Raw genomic sequence first — 27,207 nt, 5'->3', positions numbered from 1 at the left:
GCTCATAGAACCCGCCTCCCGAGGACCAGTCTCCAGTTTCAACCAATCAGAGGCAGGCAGGAAGTTGAGAGGCTCTACGAGAACTCGCGACGCCCAACTTGGCGGGGCTTCGCTCCGCCTCCAACACGTGACTACGTCCTTGCCTCCTTTTCCCCGCCCCCTTTACTCTTGGAAGGCTCCAGTGGAGCCCCGCCTCCTGACCCCCGCCCCTCATCTAGTACCCTCTGATTGGTCGCCGCTCGCGCGGTCTCCTGGGTGACGGGAACGCTCTAGCCTTCTAGGAGGGGACCGGGTGCGCCTGCGCACTTCCTACATCGCTTGGCTGCTGGAGCTTTGAGATGAAGGTAAATAACTTACAAATGTTGGGGTTATGGGGGGCGCGACCACTGGCTCCCCTCCGTCCGCAGAGCGCAGAGCGCCACGTCCGCCCCCCCTTGGAGTGCGTGAGGAGAGATGGGGATTCCCGAGGGAGGGCCAAGCGAAGTTGGAAGAACAAGAGAGAAGGAAAGGAAATAGCGGGGGAGAAGGCGGAGAGCGAGGCCTGTGGAGTTCGCGACCGGGACTTGAGTGAGCGACCCCTGCGGGGCGGGAACGAGCTGACCGGACCCTGGACACCCGAACTGCAGGGTGCGGTTGGCCCGATCCAGTGTCCCAAGCTGTTCCTTGCGGCTTGGCCGCCTGCCTGGCAAGCGGTGCAAAGTCTTGGGGTGGTGGGGCGATCCTCCAAAATTGCATTGCCCGTGACTGGTTCAGTTTACAGATTCCCTGGCGTCGAGAACGCGTAATTCAGGGCGAGATCTGCGCGCCAACCTCAGCACTCGGGGTTCCTAAGCTTGGCCTTCCTGTGACTCCCACCCCAGGGACCCGGGCGACGGCTCCCTTGGTACCTAGCAGAACTCCCCATCCTGCTTATGGAAAGCCCATTATAAAACTCATTTTACACGTCCTGTTGCCTCGTGGCTATTCGTGTGGAGACTGGAATTGACGGGCCAGGAACCCTAACTCGCGATTTTGTGGATATATTGGAAGTGAGCTCTTCTTTTGACGTACCGGCGGGCATTTTGTGCTTCAGGTCATGTTAGAGACTCGCATTAAACTCTAGGGTTACATTTCAATCTTGGTTTTCTTTGCAGAACTAATATTTTTCCCTTCTGCATTGAGCCTACAGCATCAATAGAGCATTAGGAGAGAAAAAATAATATGTAAAAATCACAACCAGAAGCAGGTCTGTCATGAAGGTAATAAAGTTCAAGTTTAAGGATTCCTTGCTTTCATGAAGAGGTAGTTACAAAATTCCAAGAGTAAGATGCTGGTGAATTCTCTCTTTTTTTCCTTATGAACATCTCTGTACTCTACAAAATGTGAGTGTGATGATAGCTCACTTGAATGGAGCTTGATTTCAGTGTTAGCACATGTAATACTCATTGACTAGTGCTTAATTTCAATCACTGGAAGAATTTTTTTTTTCCCCAGTCCTGGGGCTTGGACTCAGGGCCTGAGCACTGTCCCTGGCTTCTTCTTTTGCTCAAGGCTAGCACTCTGCCAACTTGAGCCAAAGCGCCACTTCTGGCCGTTTTCTGCATATGTGGTGCTGGGGAATAGAACCGAGGGCTTCATGTATATGGGGCAAGCACTCTTGCCACTAGGCCATATCCCCAGCCCCTGGAAGAATTTTTTTTATGGTGGCTCAGAAGTGTCTAAACTTCATACACCTAGATATGAACATCCTTGTTTAATTTATAATTTAAAACTAACATCTAATATTTTTTACTTAAGCTCATGTTCCTAGGTGTTCTAGACCCACACTGTCTTATATAAGTATAATGTGAGCCAATGTAATTGTACATTTTTCATAGTCATATTAAAAATGATTACACAGGTGAAATGAGTTCTAATATATTTTGTCCTGCCTTGTATATTCAGATTAGTAGTTCACCATGCAATCAGTATAAAAATAATGATATAGTTTGCATTCTTCTTTATGGTATTTGAAATCTGATATCTATAGCACATGGATTGCCCATGTTTCAGAACTACATGTGGTTTATGATTCCTAGATTGAATAAGTGGAAAGAGAAAGCCAGGTAGCAGTGGCTCACACCTATAATCCTAGCTACACAGGAAGCTGAAATTTGAGGACCGTGGTTCAAAGCCAGCCTGAGCAGACAAATCCAAGTGACTTATCTCCAAGTAACCAGCAAAAAAAAAAAAAAAAAAGTGGAACTGGAGGTATGGCTGAAGTGGTAAGGCATCAGCCATAAATAAAAAACCTAAGGGAGAGCTCAAGGCCCTGAGTTCAAGCTCCAGTACTAGCATAAATAAATAAATAAATAAATAGCAATTGATATGTCATCCACCTGATACCCAAATTAAATACTTCATGATAAAATAAAGATAATTAGTGGGTAAAGGAAGAGAATACTTTTGATGTATAGACATATATAAACGTTAAAAATCACTTGATATCTAAATTTTTATTACATAAATTAATCAGTTAAGATTTTTAGATAGTAATATTGTTAAATTTAATTTCCCCAAATTCATATGATAGTTAACTAAAAGTCAGGTTTGAATTGTTTTCAACTTTAATGTGTACAGAACACCAAATTACACACAAAAAAAGTTTTTATACTAAACACCTTGTCTGTCTGTCTTTAGCAATCACTTGTGCTTTGGTTGTTTTGTTTTGTTTTGTTTTATTGTTAACTCTTGGATCATAAACATTAGCCTAAGCCTTTACCATCCCCAAGCCTTCCTTTTTATTTTTTTTAAAATTTAATTTATTAATTGAACACAAATTTTTTTGACAAGGTGTTGTGCAAAAAGGGTACAGTTACATAGTAGGGCAGTGTGTACATTTCTTGTGATATCTTATGCCCTGTTTTTCTTTCCCTTCTCTAGGTCAGGTAGACATATATACAGTATACAATGCATCAAGAACATATACAGTAGCCACGTGGCCACGCCCAAGAAAGTTCGCCTAGGGCTTCAAGCCTTCCTTTTTACATGATCATGATTTTTGCTTGGGTTTGACCTCAGATCTTCCCACGTGATATACAAGCAATTCTAGCATGAGAGCCAGCCTCCTGCCTGCCTCATGATCATGTTTTGACATCTTTTCTGACTAACCCCTGATTATATATGTCTTCAGAATTAAAGATTGTATTTTTTTTTTTTTTAGCGTGTTTTCTCACTGGGAGAAAAGCTTGGCACACCGATACAGTTTACCTGGCAAAAATTATCTGGAAACTACCTGGCAGTAACAGGGTAAGAAACCCAGTGAATGTTTTAAATAATGGTTAAGTGCTCACATAATCATGCCCTTATTATCTGTACCTTATCTGTACCCTTGTTATCTATTCAGCAGAGGTCCTGTGTGTCAGTTGCATGGTGGGAAAAGGAACATAACTTTCTCCGCTCACAACACAGTTCATAGATCCTTTTCCCTGAGAATAGGAAACTATTTTGTGAGAATGCTTAAGTTACTTGGACAGTAGCTCAATTTAGATAGAGAAAGAAAGAAAGAGACAGAGACAGAGAGACAAAGACACAGAGAGAGAAGTAATACTTCAACCCTGTCTTTATATTTGAATTGCTTCCAGAGCTGATCACATTGTGAAGATCTTTGATCGTCATGGTCAAAAAAGAAGTGAAGTTAACTTACCTGGGTAAGTATAAATCAAAATTTACTTTACAAGCTTGATTACTTAAAAGATTTTTAAAAAGTAGTCTTAAAAATCAAGGGGAGTTTTATTTTATTTTATTTTATTTTTTTATTATCAAACTGATATACAGAGCGGTTACAATTTCATTCTTTAGGCATTGGATACATTTCTTGTACTGTTTGTTACCTCCTCACTCATTTCCCCCCCCCCTTCTCCTTTCCCTTTCCCCCCATGAGTTGTTCAGTAGATTTACACTAAACAGTTTTGCAAGTATTGGTTTTGTAATCGTTTGTCTTTTTTACCCTGTGTCTCTCGATTTTGGTATTCCCTTACTGTTTCCTAGTTCTAATACCTGTATACACGGTTTCCAATGTACTCAGATAAGATACAGAGATAGTGCAGGTACAACCACAGGAAGGGGATACAAGAGGATCATCAGTAATAGAAGCTACGGTTTCACATCGCATGTTGAAAGTAATTACAACCGTGATATAACACTCGTTTCCATAACATGGAGTTCATTTCACTTAGCATCATCTTTTGTGTTCATAAGGGTATAGCTATTGGGCTCTTCTGATCCTCTGCTGTGACTAGCCAAAACCTATGCTAATTATTCCCTATGAGGGAGACCATAGAGTCCATGTTTCTTTGGGTCTGGCTCACTTTCAAGTGGAGTTTTATTGTATAAATTACTCCATGTGTTTTGCTTTCTCCATTTACAAAGAAATTGGCATATTTATGCCATAAATTGTTAAGGAAATGTATGCATATGTAGTTTGTTTATATATATAAACATACATAATCAAAGGGAAGCTTTATAGAAAGATTGTGAGTCTAAAATAAGGATAGTTTGATTAGCAATACAACTTGTATATACTCTAGTATTTCCTCTCTGATAAAGCGTTGCTTTCAACCTGCTTTTTTTAAAAAAACAAAACAAAAAAAAGACTTTATTTTATCTACTTTCAGGATCCATTATAAGTGTAATTTAGGCAGTTGTAATGAATCAGTGTAGCTATCACCTACATTAAGTTATTCCAATAATCTCAGTAGTTATTAAGGTATATTAAGTTCTTCAACTAATAGCTTTATGCTGCTGCTAAAATTCCCATCTGCTTTCTGTAGTTTATTGACTTTTCTGCAAATCATGAGTTTCAAGTCTTTTGGTGTCAAGCCCTTCCCACCTCCCGCTCTGCCCCACTATCTAATGCTACCATTTGGGCATTTGCCATTGTTCTTAATTGTTACTTCTGATTTCTATATTCTGGGAAACAAGAGATTACTATAGTTCTGTCTAAAATAAGAAAGCACTCAGTTAAAATCTTCCTTGAGTGAATTATATAAACTGGATTGCCTAATCTCTGACATCTATCTTGGTCAAATAATTCTTTACTGTATTTATAATAGCTGAATCTGATTTAAAAAAACAACAAATACTATTAAAGTTTATGCTTTAATTGAAAGATTTTTATCAACAATTTTCATGCTTCTCACTTCCATATTCTCAAAATTTCTGAGAATGTAGGAAATTAAGGTACCCAAATATATTTTAATAATTTGACAAATAAAATGATTGAAGAGATTTCTACTTTAAGTGTAAATCAAGGAATGGCTTAGCCCATGTCCAAGAGCAAAATCTCAAAATGAAAAATAGCATTATAGAGAAGAAGAGGTCTGTTTTTTTGCAAGACCTGATAAATTTTTTAAAAAATTACAACAGAGATTTGAGAATAATATTAAGCAATAAGACTCCTGTTCAACAGAACATTTCCTGCCTGTAAGTTATAACTTTTAAGTGACCACTGTCTTTATTCCATAAAGATATAAAATGAAAATGATCCTTTTTGATCCCTTCAGAATTCACTCTTCCCATTGTTTGTTAGCCTATGTTTACCAGCGTTGTTTATCTCACTTGCAGTTTATCTAGGCATAACTTCATTTCTCTTATTACTAGGGTTTGAACTAATGACTTTGCACTTTTACACTTGGCTTCTTCTTTTCACAACTGGCATTCTACCACTTGAGCCTCTAGTTCAAGCTGTTAACTGGTTAACTAGAGATAAGAGTCTCAGATTTATTTGCCCAGGCTGGCTTCAAACCTCAGTCCTGAGATCTCAGAAACGAGGTTTGTAGGCACAAGCCACCGTCACCTACCTATAATTTCATTTTTCATGCTACCTTCTTTTCCTCTCTGTTAATATGAGATAATCATTCAAATCTTTGTTTTTGTTTTTGTTTTTGTTTGCCAGTCCTGGGCCTTGGACTCAGGGCCTGAGCACTGTCCCTGGCTTCTTTTTGCTCAAGGCTAGCACTCTGCCACTTGAGTCCACGCGCCACTTCTGGCCATTTTCTGTATATGTGGTGCTGGGGAATCGAACCCAGGGCTTCAAGTGTACAAGGCAAGCGCTCTTGCCACTAGGCCATATCCCCAGCCCAATTTTTTTTTTGGGGGGGGCCAGTCCTGGGGCTTGGACTCAGGGCCTGAGCACTGTCCCTGGCTTCTTCTTGATCAAGGCTAGCACTCTGCCACTTGAGCCACAGCGCCACTTCCGGCCATTTTCTGTGTATGTGGTGCTGGGGAATCGACATTCAAATCTTAATGTTAAAAATTACCTATAGTTTCTATGTCTGATTCATTTGTTATAGTTCTTATTGAGTTTCCCTTATCAGAAGACCAAGCCCTTTATAGCATTCAAGAAAAATCTGTTCATTTATTAGATATAAATTATATTTAGAAGTGAAGAGTAGAAGTGTGACTCAATAGGTACAGTGCCAGGCTTAAGCAAAAAAGCCAAGTGAGAGTATAAAGCCTTGAGTTCCATTCCTTAACAAAGACCCAGAAATGCGACAAATCAAAAAAAGAATGGACAAATGGGACTGCATCAAACTGCAGAGCTTCTACAGGGCAGAGGACATAGCTTGCAAGATAAACAGAAAGCCCACAGATTGGGAAAAGATCTTTATCGGCCATACAACGGACACATGCCTCATATCTAAAATATATACAGAACTAAAAAAATTACATTCCTCCAAAACAAAACCACAAAGAATCAATAGCCCCCTCAAAAAGTGGGCTAAAGACTTAAAAAGAGAGTTCTCTGATGAGGAAATGAGAATGGACAAGAGACATATAAAAAAGTGCTCTACATCACTGGCCATAAAAGAAATGCAAATCAAAACAACTTTGAGATTCCATCTCACCCCAGTAAGAATGTCCTATATCAAGAAAACTAACAATGACAAATGTTGGAGGGGATGTGGCCCAAAGGGAACCCTACTTCATTGTTGGTGGCAATGTAAACTGGTTCAGCCACACTGGCAAGCAGTATGGAGATTCCTCAGAAGGCTTAACATAGAGATCCCCTATGACCTAGCAGCCCCACTTTTGGGCATCTACTCAAAAGACCACAAACAAGAACACACTAAAGCCACCAGCACAACAATGTTCATTGCAGCACAATTTTTCATAGCTAGAATCTGGAACCAACCCAGATGCCCCTCAGTAGACGAATGGATCAGGAAAATGTGGTACATATACACAATGGAATTTTATCCTCTATCAGAAAGAATGATATTGCCCCATTTGTAAGGAAATGGAAGGACTTGGAAAAAATTATACTAAGTGAAGTGAGCCAGACCCAAAGAAACATGGACTCTATGGTCTCCCTCATAGGGAATAATTAGCACAGGTTTAGGCAAGTCACAGCAGAGGATCACAGGAGCCCAATAGCTATACCCTTATGAACACAAAAGATGATGCTAAGTGAAATGAACTCCATATTATGGAAACGAGTGTTATATCACTGTTGTAATTACTTTCAACATGCAATGTGAAACCATAGCTTCTATTAATGATGATCCTCTTGTATCCCCTTCCTGTGGTTGTACCTGCACTGTCTCTGTATCTTATCTGAGTACATTGGAAACCGTGTATACAGGTATTAGAACCAGGAAACTGAAAGGGAATACCAAAATCGAGAGACATAGGGTAAAAAAGACAAACGATTACAAAACCAATACTTGCAAAACTGTTTAGTGTAAATCTACTGAACAACTCATGGGGGGGAAAGGAAAGGAGGAGGGGGGAGGGGAGGGGGGAAGAGGGAGGAAGTAACAAACAGTACAAGAAATGTATCCAATGCCTAAAGAATGAAACTGTAACTGCTCTGTATATCAGTTTGACAATAAAAATTTAAAAAAAGTAAAGTAATACCCCCCCAAAAAAAGTCCTGAGTTCCAGCCCCCTACTGGTACTCATGCAGAAGGAACAAATTATATTTAATATAGTACATGAAAGTGGTATTGAAAATAGAATGTTAAAAAAATTCCACTGTCTCAACAAAACACACAAAAAAGAAATTAAAGTAAGCAGTGAAGGTTGAGGTTCTCATTTAGTGTTAATGAGCTTTTCAAATACATTGAATGGCCCTGCTATGGACAAAAGTCTTATGTAGGTGGATATAAGTTTCCTTTCTGTTACTTTAAGAAAACTATTGTCTTTTTTCAAAGCAACTGTGTGGCTATGGACTGGGATAAAGATGGAGACATCCTAGCAGTGATTGCTGAGAAATCTAGTTGCATTTACCTGTGGGATGCCAACACAAACAAGACCAGCCAACTAGACAGTGGCATGAGGTGAGTACTTTTCTGGCTTTTCAAGGAGTGGTCTCTACACCTTATTTTTTTATTTAGCTTACGTTTGGGGTTAACATTATTAATTGTCTATAATAACGGCACAAAGTGATACTTTAACACATGCATACAGTGTATACTGATAAAGTTTTAATGGGCCTTTCCCAACTGTGTTATTTTTTAAAATTTAACTTATGATTATTTGTGGGACTGATGCTGACAGTTCTTGCTGTTTGGACTTTAAAGATGTCTTTACTTCTTTTCTTATAAAAGCAAAAGCTTGTTTTATTAATATTATTATATTAATTATATATAGTATTATATTATTGTAGATACTATGTATTATAACTATGAAATAGAAATAGCTTCTGGCTGGGTACTCATGGCTACCACCCAGCTACTCAGGAATCTGAGATCTAAGAATGGATGTTCAAAACCAGCTCAGTCATACAAACATGAGAGAGTATTGTCTCCAGTTAACTAGAAAAAAGCATAAGGGGAAATATGACTCAAGTGATAGAGCACCAGCCTTGAGAGAAAATAAAAAGTACAGGAAGGAAAGGGATGGGAGGGGAGGGAAGGAAAGAAAAGAAAGTTTGTTGCTTTCAGGAGATTGCACTAAAAATGACAAAGATGAGACAAAATGTCTCTGAGGAAATGTAGAGAGGAGATTGGCTGTGAGGACATTGAGTCTAAGAGACTCACTGATGCACTGAAGACTCGTGGCTTTTGGCCCTTCTTTTTCTGTGTTGACTTTCTCCAAAGTCACATTCTCACCAGCAGCTGTAGACTCAGCTTAGTCCACACAGAAAGGAGCCAGCCCTTCCTTCCTCCATTGCTTGTTCAGTTCCTCAGAAGTCTCTCAGTAAAATAGACCCAGGCATGGGTACCCCCAGGAGCAGGGCAGGATAAAGGATGGGACATTTCTCAAAAAGTACTGGACAGGAATAAAGTACAGATCCCCACTACAAGGGAAAAAGATTTAGCATATGGGAAAAACAATACTACAACTAAAACTGCCATTGAGGCCATAGGGAAGTTACTTGGTTTTTCACTACGCCTCATCTGTTTGAAATGAGAATGGAAATAACATCTGCTTCATGGTTTCATGGGGCACACAGGTGAACAGCGAGCAATGACATAAACTCTTCAGATGGAAGTATCCAATTTGTTTATTTAATAAAGAGTAATAACAGAACCCAGAGAAATATAGATGGCCAGGAAGAATAGGACCAAAGATGACCTTAGCATAGAGGTCCTGACCCTCTGAGTGGCTCAGGAGCCATGGAATTACAGATGTCTTCCCCGTGAAAAGTCTTTCTAAGTCTCAGAATGATTTTTGGATTTTGGCTTTTTTGCCAGTCCTGGGGCTTGAACTCAGGGCCTGAGCACTGTCCCTGAGTTTCTTTTGCTCAAGGCTAGTACTCACTCTACCACTTGAGCCACAGCACCACTTGTGTTTTTTTTCTGTTTATGTGGTACTCAGGAATTGAACCCAGGGCTTCATGCATGCTAGACAAGCACTCTACCACTAAGCCACATTCCCATCCAGAATGTTTGTTTTTTCTTCAGCCTTTTCACACTTGGAGTTTACATACACACTTTTCAGAAAGGTCTTATAGGTGCTCTACTATCGGAGCAACACCTGCAGCCCCTTTTTGTATAGGTCATTTTCAAAGTAGTATGTCTTTCCGCTTGTGCTTCCCCCATGTTGTTGAGGATGCCAGGCACATGCCAGCACATCCAGCCATTGTGCTTTCTCTACAGCTGGGATAATAGGTGTGTGCCACTGTGCCCAGCTATTGTGTGAGAAGGAGCTCGGGAACTTTATAAAGCATGGAGTTCCACCATCCATTAATTTTTTTTTTACCACAATTAGAGTTTAAAACATCACTAAGTACACAAATTAATATCATGAGTCATCCTATGGTTTAAGATTTCATCATTACTGAATTAGTCTATATTTATTATATATGTCTTTGAGTCTAATGAATGTTAAGTCATCTTAAGGCATCTCCAAAATCTGTTTAGCACTTAATCTTTTTTCTGCAGGTTTAGTTGTAATTTTGTTCTTGAATAGAGATTAAATTTATTTGTGAAATACTTTTTAAAAAATTGATTATTTAGAGGTCCTATTGTGACTCATCAAATAATTATTGTGATATTGTTATTATTAAATAATTGTTATTACATCTCAATGTCACAGGGATGAAATGTCTTTCCTTGTTTGGTCAAAAGTTGGAAGTTTCCTGGCTGTTGGAACTATGAAAGGAAATTTGCTTATTTATAACCACCAGACATCTCGAAAGATTCCTGTTCTTGGTAGGTGCTAAATACTTGAAATGCTTTAGCTTACTTTAAATTCTTAGATTTGGATTCCCTGGTGCTGCAACAGAACTGTGTTAGCATGAACATCATCCCTTGTCCAGCCTTAAGCAACGAAACAGGAAGATTGCGCGTCTGCTTCCTAAAAATTTTCCGGGGTACACAGAACAGTCTTAAGGTCATCCTATGCCTCTGGGCATCAACATATGAATATCATGGCCTTCATTTTCCTTTCACACACTGCATTCTACATCCAGGCATGGCTAACTCATATGCACATCAATACCTACTGAACATATGTGTTTATTTCAGTTATTCATTGTAGTTATTAGCCTTTTATTGTGTTATAATATATGGAATTCTGGTCCCTATAGTAGATAGATTGGGGCCTTTGGCATCTCTTTGAATAGAGAACATGCAGATTCCTAATTCTAATCCCTCATTCTGTCCAAACAGTAGTGGGATCTAGGTTTGGGCCTCTAGTTCCATAGGTTTTTGTCTCCAGGTTCATGACCAGAGGGTGTTTGCATTGGTTCCTTGTTTGACCTGCTGTCAGGCTCTTTGATTCCTCCAAATCTCTAAATATGGTCATGTGGCACCTGCCCTCTGAATACCCTAGAAGAAAATGAATAGTATTGACTCGCTTTGTGGTCATGTTACATGCCCATGGCCAGGGCAGGTAGAACTTACCACCTGCTGCAAAGGTGTGAAACATGATGACACCTCAGAAAACCTACTGTTCCATTAACAACAGCTCATTATCTCAGATTATTTTCACATGTACATGTGTCTTTAATATTTATTTCAATTTTTGGTTTAATTTTTAAATGTTTATTTCTTATTATCTTTAGTTGTACAAAGAGTTTTTTCAACTCAGCATGTTAATGTATAGTACAGTGCAACTTTTTAAGCTTTGTTAAATCAAGTAGTTATACAAAGGGCTTTCAACTCCAGAACTCAGGTTATGAGTAGTGTATCTTGATCAGTGTCACCCCTTCCATCATTCTCCCCATCTCTCCCAGACCCACCCTCAGGTTCCCTTGCTCCTCGTTCATATATGTACATTCATCCGTGCTCACTCACCCTATTCGTCAGCCTTTATTTTAACTTTAATGCCACACTAAGCAGTATTATCATTTAAGTTACACAAGTCAACTTTTGCCATATAAATGGTCTATTTGTTTTCAGCAGATATTTTGTTTCCTATATGCAAGTATATCTTACTAGATAATTTTATAAACTTTAGAAAGTTGGATACTTGAAGTAATAAAATATAAGTTGGCTGGGTTCCAGTAGCTCATACCTGTAATCCTAGCTACTTAGGAGGCTGAGATCTGAGGATTGCAGTTCGAAGCCAGCTTAGGCAGAAAAGTTCCCATGAAATGCTTATCACCAATTAACCACTTAAAAAACCGAAGTGGAGCTGTGGCTTAAAGTGATAAAGTGCTAGCCTTGAGCAAAAGAGCTTTAGGGACATCACCCAGACCCTGCATTCAAGCCTCACAATTGACAAAAAAAAAAAGAGAAGAATTTGTCAGGTTGGGGACATAGCTCAGTTGGTAGAATACTAGACAGTGAGTGAAAACATCAGGTACTGAGTTTGAGTTCAGATCTCCAACCAAAAATAATAATAATAATAATAGTAATTTGTCAGAGCATCATTACTTTTGGTATCAGGCATTTGTCATATGTACAATGATTTTATATGTAATCTTCATTCTCAATATGAAATATTGATTCTGCTTACATTCTTGTTTAGTAACTATGAAATAGGCCCATGGAGAGTTGAACTAATCACCCATCTTAGTTCCTTTACAGAAATGTGTAGCTGCCTTTCTTATATCATTGTGACAATGTTCTCACTTTCTGCAAAGCAAACATCCTACTTCTGATAGTCTCATGGGTACATAACTTCATGGCACTTTGTAGTCACAAAGTATCACTGTCCTTGCTCCATGTTGACTGATTTGTTTCTTTGAGCTAGACAAGATACAGAAGTCTTGCTTTACATAATGCCTGTTTCTCAATAGCTCAGTTCCCTGCTTGGTTACCATAGTACTACAGGGAGGCACACCTAGCATGTGCTACCTCTGAGCTGAGTTGGGTTTTTTTTGGGGGGGGGTTGTTGTTTTGGTTGGGGTGGGGGGAGTTCGTCTGTCATGGGGCTTGAACTCAGGGCCTGGGTGCTGTTCCTGAGCTTTTATGCTCCAGGCTAGCGCTCTACTACTTTGAGCCACAGCTTCACTTCAGATTTTTAGTTGATTAATAGGAGATAGTCTCAAAGACTTTCCTACTGGGGCTGGCTTTGAACTGTGATTTTTCAGGTCTCAGCCTCTTGAGTAGCTAGGATTGCAGGCCTGAGCCACAGCATCTGGCTAAGCTGAGTTTTCAGCAATGGAAGCAAAAGGGTCTGGGAATATAGGAAAAAGACTTCCTCTCACTTCCTTGGGAAAGAAAGGTAACTTGGCATCTTTTCAGCTCCCTTCAACAAAGTCTTTTTCCTTCTTTGTTTAGTGCCCTCCGCTAAGTCCTTTAACCTGTGATCAGGTAAATCTCTATACCCATAGTCTCTTCTCTGAATATCCACTGCACTTCTGTACTCTGGTCTCTGATATGCTAGATATGTCCTAAAAACTTCATATCTTCTAAATGGAACCCTTACACATCCCTGTGCTAGTACTCTCCAATGAGATGTCTAGAAATACTTCCTACTTAATCTCATCAAAACCCTCCTAACCCACAGTGCCCCTCTTGTCATTGATGGCATTCCTTCAGTTCCAATCATGAGACCAAACTGAACCGTTAACCCTGACTCTTCTCTTTCTCTGCTCTTCCATGTCTCATGCCTCAGCAAGTCCCGTAGGACTACCTCCTGATGCCTCCAGGTATCGTGGGAGGCCACGGGTATTTTCCACCTGGACTTCTGCACCCTCCTCTTCCCTGGCCTCGTATTTCAGCTCTTGCCCTGCTATCGATAACCCTGGGGTAGCAGGCATTACATCCTTGGGTTCAACCAACTCCAAGATGAGAACTATTAGATTGTCCCTACACTGAGCACATACAGACTTTTTTTTTTTCTCATCACTACTCCATAAATGATATGATATAATTATTGACATTGTCTTAATATACTAAGTAGTCTAGAGAAGATTTAAATACACATCAAGTCCCATGCCACTTCAATAAGCAACATGAGCCTCCATGGATTTGCGATCTCCAGGGTCCCCGGAACTCATGCTAGAGCATACTAAGGTCTCCTGTATTCTCAGCCTAGATGTAGAAGCAGCCTCTGCTCAGAACCTTCCAGCAGCTCTCCATCTCCAGAAGCAACAGAAGCTGTGGCCCTCCCCTCCCTCTACTGCCCCCTTCAGCCTCTCTCACCTCCTGTCATTCTCTTGCCTCCTCCACTGTAGCCCCTGTGCTGAGCTGAGCCTCCTGTGGCCCCCACCCATGCCTGCACCCCAAAATCTACTCTTTACATCATTTGTTTAATGCTTGCTGTCTGCATGGGTACTGTCAGGTGTACCAAAAATAAAATGAATGTGTCCCTTCTCAATGACAGCTATTACGAGATCCAATAAACGGCAAATTTCACATCTCTAAAGCACTTCCTGGTGCCTGGTTTCATAGAAAGTGCTGTCATTCATTTATTCATCCACTCTTCAGCCCTGTGAGATAGGTCCACTGTAGTTTCCAGTTTATGGATGAGGTCACTGGAGAATAGGTGGACAGTAAGTAGCAGAGCCAAGATTCCAAGGAAGGTAGCTTCTGAACAGATGTATTTACCCATTCTTCTCATTAGTAGAATTAACCTGGAGATTCCTGAGGGTTTATCTATTTATTCCTATTATAATTATACATGAGCAGTTGAAACTATGAAGATTAAATCTGCTTAGATCAAAGGCTTATCAATCTAGTAAAGATGGCTTTACTGCTTTGGGATTTACCTCTCTTAAGACAGTATTGTTACAGGTTTGGTAATGTGACAACCAAAACTTCTCAAAGAGTCTTTTTTGTTTGGGCCTATGCTTATGTCCAGATAAAAAGGTGGGAACAGTAGTATTACTCTTATATGCACACAAACTGCTTTTTGAGATTTCTAAATTCCTTCTTTGTATGTCAGCTATTCCTGCAGATTATGTTTGTATGTTTGTTTAGGCAGTATTGAGCTCAGGGCTTCATGCTTACTTTTTAATTGTTCAGAGACATTTGTGTGCTTATATGAAGATGCTCTTTTTTTGCCTTCTTAGGAAAACATACTAAGAGAATCACGTGTGGATGTTGGAATTCGGAGAGCCTGCTCGCGTTAGGTGGCGAAGATAGGATGATTACAGTTAGCAATCAGGAAGGGGACACAGTAAAGCAGGTAATACAGCAATCCCTCTGTGGTCTGATACATTTAAACGTTCCCAAAAAATTTTATCAAGCTAAACTATAACAATTAAGTCTCTTTGTGAGATATGTATATAATAACTTCATATTGTAAATGCCAGAAACTTTTCTCTTTACATATTATTAGGATGTTTTTCTTTTATATGAATACATTATAAAAAAATAACCTCTTGCTGGATGCAGTGGCTCAACCCTAGTTATGTGGAGGATGGAGACTGGGGATTGCAGTTTGAAGCCAGCCAGGGTATAGAAGACTCCATCATAAGACTCCATCACAACCAGTAGATGGGCAATATGGCCTGCCTTCCTGCCTGCCTTCCTTCCTTCCTTCCTTCCTTCCTTCCTTCCTTCCTTCCTTCCTTCCTTCCCTCCCTCCCTCCCTCCTTCCCTCCCTCCCTCCCTCCCTCCCCCTCCTCCCTCCCTCCCTCCCTCCCTCCCTCCCTCCCTATTTTTGGTGGAACTGAGGTTTGAACTGAAAACTGCCCCTTGCAAGGTCTAGTGTCTCATTGTCCTTCTATCTGACTGCTCCCCCATTTTCTGGGATGTCCGTCCTGTGTCCTTCTGCATGGCTGAAGCTTGTACACAGGAGCTCACGGTCCCTGGGGAAGAGAAATGCAGCAGGAGAAATCTGTAAGAAGCCTGCCCTAGGAGCCACGCTTTCAAATTTCCATTTGCGTCCTATGACTGGGACCTAATCATGCGGCCACACCTCACTGCTCCCAGGAAAGCTGCTCATTTCCTCTACCAAGGTGACCGTGTGTTCTCCTACGACTTGTTGTAAATTTGAATAACACAAAACATTGAGCAGCCTGACACGTAGCCCACGCAGAGCAGCACGAGCAAAGATCAGAGGGAAAACACATTGCAGCTTGTCCACACCTGACTGATGGAACTGAGTTTTTAAAGTAAGGTGGAAGAAGGAAGTTAATTCTGTAGGTGGAAAATGTTCCTCTGTCATGTTGATGGAAGTAGATCTTAAAGAAAATTGTTTGCTATGGGAAAATAACTAGAAACTAGACTTTTAAAAAACATCTAATTATGTTTGAGTTGTACATAGGAGTTTCATCTTAGCGTGTCAGTTTATGAATACAATGCATCTTAGAAACCTTGTAATTTTGATCATTCTGTTTGCATGCTCATTAGACAGAAGAGCAGAAACACAGCACCAATGGTACAGTGCCCCCACCTGGGCCCAAGTCAGATACCACCAATCTACAATTGCATTTTTTTCCTCCACTGAGTCATGACCTAAGAATATTTTCTGCTAGCATCCTAGGGTTCCTTAGCGTCTATTAATTACACACAGGGAGTTGATTCCCTTTGTAGTCCTTAAGATGCCTCCTTCTAGCATGTCACAGCCTACTGAAGTTGCTATGTGGTAGAAAGCCTACTGCCTTAGAGGTCATTCTTCATTGGGATGTCTCTCTCTGGTAATGAAGAGGTTTTACCAGGAGAGAGAGAGAGAGAGAGAGAGAGAGAGAGAGAGAGAGAGAGAGAGAGAGAGAGAGAGAGAGAGAGAGAGAGAAGAGAAAGAAAGAGAGAGAATTTCTTTTTATTTCTCCTACTCAGCATATATCTTGGTTCCTGGATCTGAAGATGACTGTCTTTCATCACTTCAGGCAAATTTTTACTCATTGTATTTTTTAATACATTACCTCTTATCTTTCTCTTCTGCCCTTTCATAGCATCCCTTAAACATATGCTACACTGTCTCACATCCCATTCTTTTTCATAGTTGCTTTTTGTCATTTGTATAACTTCAGGGTTATTTGTTTGTTTGTTTATTGTACTAGATTTACTAGATTTATGCTTGCTAGGCAAATAACTCCACCACTTGGCCTTAACCCCATCCCTTTATTGCTTTTAGAAATTTTTTGGTTAGGGGCTGGGAATATGGCCTAGTGGCAAGAATGCTTGCCTCCTACACATGAAGCTCTCGGTTCGATTCCCCAGCACCACATATATGGAAAACGGCCAGAAGGGGCGCTGTGGCTCAGGTGGCAGAGTGCTAGCCTTGAGCGGGAAGAAGCCAGGGACAGTGCTCAGGCCCTGAGTCCAAGGCCCAGGACTGGCCAAAAAAAAAAAAAGAAATTTTTTGGTTAGTGTTGAATTTATCCATGAGCTAGTATGGATTATGATCCTCCTATTTATACTTTCTCTATAGTGAGGATGACAAGAAGTCTCTGCCACCCTACTCAGCTTTTAATGATTGAGAAGATAGGGCTCTTTCAAACTTTATGCCTGTGATGGCTTTGTACCCCGATCCTCCTGATCTCAGCCACTCAAGTAGTTAGGATTGCAAGTGTAAGTCATTACCTTTTTTCTTAATTATCTGGGTTTTTTTTGGGGGGGGGGGCAGGATTGATTTTGGGGCTTGAACTCTGGGCCTACGGCCTGTCCTCGAGCTCTTTAGTTCAAGGCTAGTGCTCTACCACTTGAGCCACAGTGCCACTTCCTTAATTATCTATTTATTCCATGAAGTTTTTTTTCCTTAATGGCTGTACTTTTAATTTTTGAAAATACTTTATAGTTCTTCTTTTAATCTCCCTAAAGTACAAGAATAGGCAATTCATACAAAAATGGCTCTCATATAGATGAAGAAAAGATCATCAAGCTTGTTATTAAAACCTTGCAAATGAAAGCCACACTGAAATACTATTCCTCACCTGTAAGACTGGAAAATTATTTAGAACAAGACAGCATACGCTGTTGGTAAAACTTTGAGTAAAATTAATATGCCCTTCTCGGGAGGCATTCAAAAACTTTGAACAAAGCTTCATGGTAAAAGATGCTACTCTAATAGATGAAAGATATTTTATCTCAAAAACCCCAAGCAATGCTTCTTCTAAAGCTCTACTCCACAGCTTCCTCCTGCAACACAACAGGACAGATGCACTTCATACATCTGCCTGCATTTTTAAATGTCTTTTTTCATGTGTTAATATCTTAAATTACTTATAAAGTATTTTATGATCTCTGATATATTTATGATCTCTATATTTTAGATCTGCTTACTCTTGCTTCTCTGTGGGTTTTGTAACTTTGAACTTTGACCTCATCTTCAGCAGGGTTTGTGGAATTTTTTGCAGATGTGGGAGGAGCTCTGGATTTACTTTTGGCAAATACTGCAGGGATTTCATGAGCCTGGGTCCTTCCACTTTTTTTATTACCTGCTCACTCCAGGACTCTGAGAACCTTCCATGTATAAACCGTGACTAAGCCAGGGCCTTCAACTATAATGAGACAAAGAGGGCAGGTCTCTGATTACAGGTGCTGAAAATGAGCTGTCTGCCAAGCAAGATAAATAAGCTTCCTCCCAATCTCCTCCGCAGCTGCTCGGGACTCAAGATCAGCATCTGCACACAAACCTTTGCATTCTGTCTGAATTTTACTATGGCCCCTGTAAAGTGCCCTTTTCTCCTCAGTAGTTTAAGTGTCCATCTCATAACACATAGATTCGGTTTTGGCCAGAACTTGTAAATATTTATGACAGTAGATGTTCAGTTCTTAGTCTAGCTTTAGTCAGAAATGAAGCAAGTTACCTGTCTGGTTATGTTCAGAATGAAGTCGAAGGTGTATATGGGGGAGGAATTGAACCTAGGGCTTCATACAGAGCATACATGTGCTTGACCACCAAGCTTCAGCCTCAGCTTCTTCACACTGAATCTGAATAGTGGATATATTCACAGCAATGATGTTTTTATCCTGTAGACATCTGTGAGATCAGAGCCAGGCGACATGCAGTTTTCCACGAAGAAGATGGATGATCGCGGTTCTGTCGAAAACACAGTAAGAATCCAGTCCATGCCCAGATCCCTTCAGTAATTTTGTCTGTGATTGCCTTTTCCCAGATGGCTCAGATCTTCATAAATAAATTATGTTCATTGTAGATTAAACAACACTTGGGCTCAGTCTCTCAGGCCTAAAATTGGTTTTCCCTGCTGCTGGCCAGCTAGTTGCAGTTGGTAAATAGTAGGGGGTCCCTTGCAGGGTAGAAGTCATGTCAACATGATTTTTAAAAGTTTTTACTCTATACATTGTGGAGAACTCATCGCTAAAACTTGTAGATTTTGTTTCTTTAATCCTTAAAGTGTTGTTTTTCCTCCCACATACTAACATCCCAAACTTCACATTTCCCATAATCATATGAACATATTTCAGGAAGAAGCATTGCTTTATTTTCTAAAAAGCTGTTTTTAAATTGATGGCAATTTGCAGTTGATGGTATATTAGGATCAAGAAAACATATCAAATGTCACTCTTAATGAGATTAAATAAGTAATACAGTCCTTTCCCTCCATAATATAGTGACAATTTCCACTGAGACTTGTGGATAGGATTTAGCCACTCTGACCCCGGGAGAATGACCAGTAATGATATTAAAGCTTATAAAAGCTTCTCCAAAGGGGTGCAGACCTATAATCCTGAGTGGCTCGAAGGCAGGGTGCCCTCTTAGAAGAATCTAGATTCTGAACATGAATTCAAATTTTTTTGTTGTTGTTGCCAGTCCTGGGGCTTGGACTCAGGGCTTGAGCACTGTCCCTGGCTTCTTCTTGCACAAGGGTAGCACTCTACCACTTGAGCCACAGCGCCACTTCTGACCTTTTCTATCTATATATGTGGTAATGAGGAATCGAACCCAGGGCATCATGTATATGAGGCAGGTACTCTTGCCACTAGGCCATATTTCCAGTCCCACATGAATTCAATTATAATGAAACTGCATCAGAGTTGCATCTCCAATGTAGCCCAGCAGTCTAAACAGAGTTCAATAAGAATTCCACAAAGTGATTTTGTTGTATTTCAAAAGGATATACTGAAGATTTGTAAAGCCAACGATCCTTTCCCAGAGTGTACATCTGCTGCTGCTTTTTTTTTAATGTCAGTCATATTATCTTGCAGATTATAGATAGCATTTGGCACATCTATGTTTGTCTTCATTGTTTTCATAAATGAGTTTCAGCTGTTTGGATTTGCTCCTTAAATCTGTTCACAAAGCACTAAGTAATTCATTACCCAATCTTCTAATCTTTTCTGGCAGATAAGTGTGGTGGTTGGCAAGAGAAGTTTATTCATTTATTATCTGAGTGAACCAGATAGCCCCGTAGATGTGGAATTTCAGCAGTGGTATGGCAACATTGTCTGCTATAGCTGGTATGTGTGATGGGACCTCTTGGGCTCTTCCTTACTAGCTGTATTTTAAGTTTCCTCTGCTAGTATTCAGTTCTCAAATATAGCATTTTCTGAGTTACAGTCTATGATTTAGTATGTAAAGCAACCTGGCACAGTCCTTGATACATTTTATACTCTGTCATTCCCTCATTCCAAGGTATTTATTTACCCTATTACAAATTTTACCATATCGTCATCTTTGTTACTTCAGGTATGGGGACGGCTATATCATCATTGGATTTTCACGTGGGATTCTTGTGGTCATTTCAACTCAAGTTCGGGAAATTGGGCAGGAGATATTCCAGATTCGTGACTATAAAGACAGTCTAACGAGTATAGCCTTATCGCAGAGTTTGAACAAAGTGGCTACGTGTGGAGATAACTGGTAAGTCACAGCTACTCAGCTGGATTTGCCTGTGGAAAACCAGGAGAGCCAGCAAGACTTCGGTGCGCATAGGAACCTGACACAGCTCTGTCTTGGACTTTTAGAATGTATATGCAGAGGAAATCAATCTCTTTCTGTCTGTCTCTGTCTCTGTCTCTCTTTCTTCCCTCCCTCCCTCCCTTCCTTCCTTCCATTCTTCCTTCCTTCCTCTTGAACTGGGGTTTAAACACAGAGCTTCACACCCTCGTTCAGGTTTTCACTCATAGTTGACAACCACTTGAGCCACACCTCTACTTGTGGTTTTTCTGCTGGTTAACTTCAGATAAGAGTCTCAGAGACTTTTCTGCCTGGGCTAGTTTTGAACCAAGATTTTCAGATCCCAGGTACCTGAGTGGCAAGGATTTTTAAGCATAAGTCTGGAATTAAAAGTGAGTCCTCATGCCTGGCTAGAAATTCTAACACTTTTTAACCCAATAAATGGTCCTGTGTATCAGTGGGAGATCACTGACCTATTCCATAGTTTACTCTGTGTGTGTGTGTGTGTGTGTGTGTGTATGTGTGTGTGTGTGTGAAGTAAAACACACCAGAAGAAGAGTTTCAGAATTTTAGAAATTTTCTTTGTTTCCAGATATTGATGGCTTATTCATTATTCATGTGAATATGGAATAGAACTATTTATTTTATTTTTCAGTGTTAAAATCCATGACTTAACTGAATTAAAAGACATGTATGCTATCATCAACCTGGATGATGAAAATAAAGGTATGATTTAACTGAAAAGAAAAAAATGGACATGTCATGATTTCAAGTAGAGAGAGTCACATTGTGTTTGCTAGTATGGAATTTTGTTCGTTGTAGGAGAAATGAAATTAACTTCTTTCACTAGACTCCCGGTCATCTCCTTAGTGTAGTAATTATGTCAAGCTACCTGACAGGAAGGTGGAACACATGCACTTTGATCCAGAGATTTCCCAGTGAATTTCTCTTGATCCCATTGTAAAATGGGGACATTACCTTTCTTTTGAGCCGAATCAGATGAGACAGGGCCCATATTATTTAGCCAATTCATGGTGAATTCCCTACTCTCCTTAAAGACTATGTTAGGAAGGAAAACACTTGATGATTTGTAGTCTCTAGCAGTCTACATGAGAATATTTGCTTGCTTGCTGCAACGTGCTTTTGTTTTTGCACGGTCATTCATTGGTGAATGATTTCAGGGCTGGGAACCTTGTCCTGGACGGATGATGGCCAATTGCTGGCACTCTCTACCCAAAAGGGCTCACTGCACGTTTTCCTGACCAAGCTGCCCATTCTCGGGGACTCCTGCCAGACAAGGATCGCCTATCTAACCTCCCTCCTCGAGGTCACCGTGGCCAACCTCATTGAAGGAGTATGAAAATGGTGTTCTTGTTCTTTTCTTGTTTTAATGAAATCAAAACCGAATTAGTGATTGATACAATAATGATTACTTCTCTGTCCTACAGGAGCAACCAGTGACAATCTCTGTGGATGTAGAACCCAACTTCGTGGCTGTGGGTCTTTATCATCTGGCTGTAGGCATGAATAATCGAGCTTGGTTTTATGCCTTAGGGGATAATGGCAAGTTTGAGTCCATTGTTTTATTTTTAATCTAGCATATAAACTCTGCTGTGCTTCTTATTTGAGAAATGCTGAAGTGTGTGTGTGCACACGCGTGTGCATGCATGCACGCGCGCACACACACATGCATACACTGGTTTTGGGACTTGAACTTAGGGCCTTGTGCTCTTTTTTAAAACTGATTCTGGGGCTAGAACTCAGGGCCTGGGTGCTATCCCTGAGCTATTTAGCTCAACAATAGCTCCTAGCTCTCTATCACGTGAGCCACAGCTTCACTTCAGCTCTTTGTGGTTAATTGGAGATTAGAGTCTCACAGACTTTCCTGCCCACACTGGCTTCAAACTAGGATCCTCAGATTTCAGCCTCCTCAGTAGCTAGGATTATAGGTGTGAGCCACCATGGACTAGCTGGGCTTTGTGCTCTGACTTAGCTTTTACACTCAAGGCTGGTGTTCAACTATTTGAGCCATAGTTTCACTTCAGCTATTTGCTGGTAACTTGGACATAAAGAGTCTTATGGACTTTTCTGTCCAGGTTAGCCTCGAACCACAATCCTCAGATCTTGACTTGCTAAGTAGCTAGGATTAATTAAACCACTGGTTCCTAGCTGGGAAGTTTCTTTCATAAGACCATGCTTTCCTTTTTATTCAGACATCATTTTTCCTAGCTTCCATAGCTTTGAGAACCCTCAAAAGTTTTGAATAATTTGAAAATGTACTAGTCTTTCCCTTTGTGGTGAAGGCAGCTGGTACAAGTAGGCAGAGTCTGAGCTTTGGGCCCTGAGTTCAATTCCCCTGCCTTTGAGTTAAGCAACTACAGCCTGCTTACTTTCACCCTATGAGCTTGCATTATCATCTGGAAAATGAAGCTGGTTTGATGAAATAAAATGTGCTGTCACATGGCCAGGGCTGTGCCTTGGAAAATGTTACTTGCTTGTAAGCAGAAGAGGGAAGCTTGGAAACTTGCTGTGCCCTCCCCCCTTCCTTTCTCTCCCCACTTCTTTCTTCTCCTTTCTCTCTACTCCTGTTTCCTTCTTTCCAATTTCTTTGTTTTTGTTGCTAGTCCTGGGGCGTGGACTCAGGGCCTGAGCACTGTCCCTGGCTTCTTTTTGCTCAAGGCTAGCACTCTACCTCTTGAGCTACAGCACCACTTCAGGCTTTTTTTCTATATATGTGGTGCTGAGGAATCGAACCCAGGGCCTCATGTACACAAGGTGAGCACTTTACCACTAGGCCATATTCCCAGCCCCTCCAATTTCTTCTTCCTCTCCTCCATCGCCCACCTCTAGTCAGATGACCCCTCAGACAGAAGAGGCTAAGAAGTATTCTGTTAAGTAGACAACCGGTAAAGCTTCATCTCACTTAAAAGCTGATTTTGTACGTGCCCTTATTTTCTCTTCTCTTGATCTGTGCGAACCATTATGGAACTTCTGAAGGTAAATTTGCAGAGGTGCTAAGAATTTTTTCAGAATGGCTAAAGGTTTTACGTTCAAAAGACCTTTGTGAAGGCACATGCACATTAAACAGTTATTTGCCATCATTTGTTTGAGATAGTTTTGTCTATACTTTAATATATCTAATTTTAAAAATTGCTGCAGGTGTCAGAAAATTAAAAGATATGGAGTATCTGGGAACGGTGGCCAGTGTGTGTCTTCACAATGACTATGCAGCCGCGCTTTTTGAAGGCAAGGTCCAGTTACATTTGGTAAGTCTGATCCCAGCATCCTGGGATCTGCTTCTTCTGATGCCAGTGCCCCATGTTTCATAGCAAGAACCTAGGTCAAGGAGCAAGTGTGTGTAGACGAAAGCTTGAAAGCCCAGTGTGGGGAAATGATAAGCAGAACTCTCACCCTTCTGCATGAGGTATTTACTTGATCTGATAGCTCCATTCCATAGACACCTGATAAACAGTGCTATTTATAACAATTATTGTAAAGATATTTCCATTGGTTCACTGAATCTTCTTTTTGTTGTTTTTGGCCAGTTCTGAGGCTTGAACTCAGGGCCTAGGCACTGTCCTTGAGCTTTTGTGCTCAAATGAGCACTCTACCACTTGAATCACAGCTCTTCTTCTGGCAATAGGAGATGAGAATCTCACAGACTTTCCTTCCCAAGTTGGTATTGAACCACAATCCTCAGATCTCAGCTTCTCAAGCAGTAAATCTTTTTTTTTTTTTTTTTTTGTCAATCCTGGGGCTTGAACTTAGGGCCTGGGCACTGTCCCTGAGCCTCTTTGTACTCAAGCCTAGTTAGTGCTCTACCACTTCAGCCACAGCTCCACTTCCAGCCTTTTCTGATAGTGTATTAGAGTCTCACAGAGTTTCCTGCCTGGGCTGGCTTCGAACCGAGATCCTCAGATCTCAGCCTCCAGAGTAGCTAGGATTACAGGTGTGATCCACTAGCACCCAGCACTGAATCTTTTTTTTTTTTTTTCATTTATGGTACTGGGGATTAAGCCCAGGGCCACATGTTTGCTAGGCAAATGTTCTACCACTTGAACCAAGTCTCCAGCCTGATAATTGCATCTTGAAGGAGCTACAAAAGAGCCTTAAGATCCCCAGAAACACCATACCTTCTAGTCTCCTAAAACACATTACCTCTTAAATTTAGGCATGTCAAATATGGAGACCCTCAAAGCTACACCTATATAGATGTTCACGAAACACTGTACCTGTGAGGATAGGCCTTCGAACTTTAGAGCCTCGCTTGTATCTATTGCTTCACTTTGCACTGTGGGAAGCCAAAGAGTTTAGAACCTATTGAAACCCTACTGCAAAGACTTCCCACCGAGGAAGAAAAGATGCCAGCTGGCCAGCTTGCTTCCTGTCATATTTTTCTGAGCAAGCCAGCTTTGAGTAGTCTCAAAAATGTGAATGTATAGTTGAACTTGAGAAAGGGAGATTTTCCTCCAGAGTTACACCAAGTTTACTTAAATGTTTGGACCATTGTTTCTATGTTGTAGATAGAAACTGAAATCCTGAGTGCTCAAGAAGAGCGCGAGACTCGGCTCTTCCCAGCCGTAGATGACAAGAGTCGCATTTTGTGTCATGCCTTAACAGGGGATTTCCTCGTCTATGGGACAGATGTACGTATTACCTTCTTTCATATAGGATGTAGGCAACTTCTCATTTTGTCATCTCACTCAAATTTCTGTATTACATGTTTGATTTGGGTTTGTACAAGTTCATTGCTAATATAGAGTATTCAATTTGTCTTTTTTTTTTTTGCCAGTACTGGGATTTGAACTCAAGGCCTCATACTTTGCTTAGTTTAGTTTGCCCAGCTGGTGCTCTAAAACTTGAGCCATACCTTCAGCCCTGCATTTTGCTGGTTATTTTGGAGATGAAATCTCATGGACATTTCTGCCAAGGCTAGCCTCAAACCACAATCCTCTGGATCTCAGCCTCCTGAATGGTTAGGATTATAGGCTTGAACCACCAGAGCCTATTGTTTGTCTTGTTTGCATTATTTTTGTCTGAAAACAAAATTTCTAATTTGCATATTAATAGTATAAAATGTATGATATTATTATATTTGAAAGTTTCTCTTGGGCTGGGTGGGAATGTGGCTTAATGGTAGAGTGCTTGCCTAGCATGCATGAAGCCCTGGGTTTGATTCCTCAGCACCATATATATAGAAAAGGCCAGAAGAGGCGCCATGGCTCAAGTGGCAGAGTGCTAGCCTTGAGCAAAAAGAAGCCACGGACAGTGCTCAGGCCCAGGACTGGCAAAAAAAAAAAAAAAAAAAAATACTAGAAGTGGCCGGGCACTGATAGCACACTCATTTAATCCTAGTTACTCAGGAGGCTGAGATTTGAGGTTCACAGTTCAAAGCCAGCCCACGCAGGAAAGTCTGTGAGACTTTTATCTCCAATTAAATCACAGATAAAGCCGGAAGTGGCACTGTGGCTCAACTGGTAGAGTGCTAGCTTTGAGCAAAGGAGCTCAGGGACAGCACCCAGCTCCAGAGTTCAAGCCTCAGGATGGGCAAAAAAAAAAAAAAGAAAAGAAAAAGATACTAGAAGTGCTAGTTTATTGAATTGCCTCTGCATTCCCATTTCATTTATTCTCTTAGGCCTGGATCTTTCATATATACCACATATGATTCTTAGAGTGTACCTTCATCAAAAATATTAATAGTTTTCTCTCAAAATTAGAAAGTGTGCTTAAATGCTGAAAATGTCAATATTTTTTTAGCATATCTTACATTTCCATGACTGGGTTCATTTTTATTTTTAGACTGGTGTTATTCAGTACTTCTTCATAGAAGACTGGCAGTTTGTTAGTGAATACCGACATCCTGTCGGCGTGAAAAAGATTTTTCCTGACCCAGATGGGACCAGACTGGTTTTCATTGATGAAAAAAGTGATGGATTTGTCTACTGTCCAGTAAGTCTAGAAAATTTCAAAAATGCTTAGTTCTCAGCTGTGATTAAAGAAGTCAGTATTTTTGAAGTATATCTCATGTAAACATTTTCTCCAACACAGTACTAAGGATCCTAGCCTTGTGACACCATGTTTACGAGCAATGTCAAGACAACTTTCTGCTTTTGTTCTATTTTTCATGGTATCCGTCCCAGAGAGATTTTTCTTTGAGACAGGGTCTTGCTGTGTAGCCCAGGCTAGCCTCAAACTCATGATCCTTCTATCCTACCCTTCTGAGTGCTTGGATTATAGGTATATATCATCATGTATAGCTCCAAAGAAATTATTAATAAATACTATATGTTCTGTGTTACTTTTAACCTTTCATATCCTGCACCCTATAGTTTTTCATTTATATTACTTTTCCCCCCAGATTCACCAGAAACTTCTTCAGAGAGCCAGGGTCACATCTTGTCATTTCTGTTCTCCCCCTTCCTTAACGGTCTTGAAGCCAGGAGTGGTGGTTCTGTGGTCGTAGCTACTCAGGAGGCTGAGATAGGAAGATCAAGGTCTGAGACCAGCCTGGGCAAAGTTAGTGGGTGCCCCTACCTAAAAAGACAAAGTAAAAGCAAAAGGACTGAGGACGTGGCTCCACTGGTAGAGTACAAGGCCCTG

The 27,207-nt window shown here is 40.6% G+C and overlaps 1 protein-coding gene across 2 annotated transcripts in view; it reads left to right on the top strand.

Moving 5' to 3' along the window:
* The first annotated feature begins 211 nt into the window (after nucleotides 1-211).
* The window catches only part of Wdr19 (WD repeat domain 19), a 63,015-nt gene continuing 36,019 nt past the window's right edge, over nucleotides 212-27,207 (top strand). For both annotated transcript variants that reach the window (XM_048364773.1, XM_048364774.1), the window contains exons 1-15: nucleotides 212-344; nucleotides 3,182-3,267; nucleotides 3,603-3,668; nucleotides 8,175-8,300; nucleotides 10,504-10,619; nucleotides 14,873-14,988; nucleotides 18,726-18,803; nucleotides 20,056-20,168; nucleotides 20,398-20,571; nucleotides 21,263-21,333; nucleotides 21,789-21,961; nucleotides 22,056-22,170; nucleotides 23,767-23,873; nucleotides 25,131-25,253; nucleotides 26,407-26,556. In XM_048364773.1, coding sequence (XP_048220730.1) covers nucleotides 339-344; nucleotides 3,182-3,267; nucleotides 3,603-3,668; nucleotides 8,175-8,300; nucleotides 10,504-10,619; nucleotides 14,873-14,988; nucleotides 18,726-18,803; nucleotides 20,056-20,168; nucleotides 20,398-20,571; nucleotides 21,263-21,333; nucleotides 21,789-21,961; nucleotides 22,056-22,170; nucleotides 23,767-23,873; nucleotides 25,131-25,253; nucleotides 26,407-26,556 — 1,620 coding nt within the window. In that variant the 5' untranslated portion in view covers nucleotides 212-338. The remainder of the gene's footprint in view (nucleotides 345-3,181; nucleotides 3,268-3,602; nucleotides 3,669-8,174; nucleotides 8,301-10,503; nucleotides 10,620-14,872; nucleotides 14,989-18,725; nucleotides 18,804-20,055; nucleotides 20,169-20,397; nucleotides 20,572-21,262; nucleotides 21,334-21,788; nucleotides 21,962-22,055; nucleotides 22,171-23,766; nucleotides 23,874-25,130; nucleotides 25,254-26,406; nucleotides 26,557-27,207) is intronic.

Source organism: Perognathus longimembris, chromosome 16 (genome assembly GCF_023159225.1).
Source record: "Perognathus longimembris pacificus isolate PPM17 chromosome 16, ASM2315922v1, whole genome shotgun sequence".
Lineage (NCBI taxonomy): Eukaryota > Metazoa > Chordata > Mammalia > Rodentia > Heteromyidae > Perognathus > Perognathus longimembris.
Note: the sequence above shows the minus strand (reverse complement) of the source record. Positions and strands in the feature narration are given on the sequence as shown.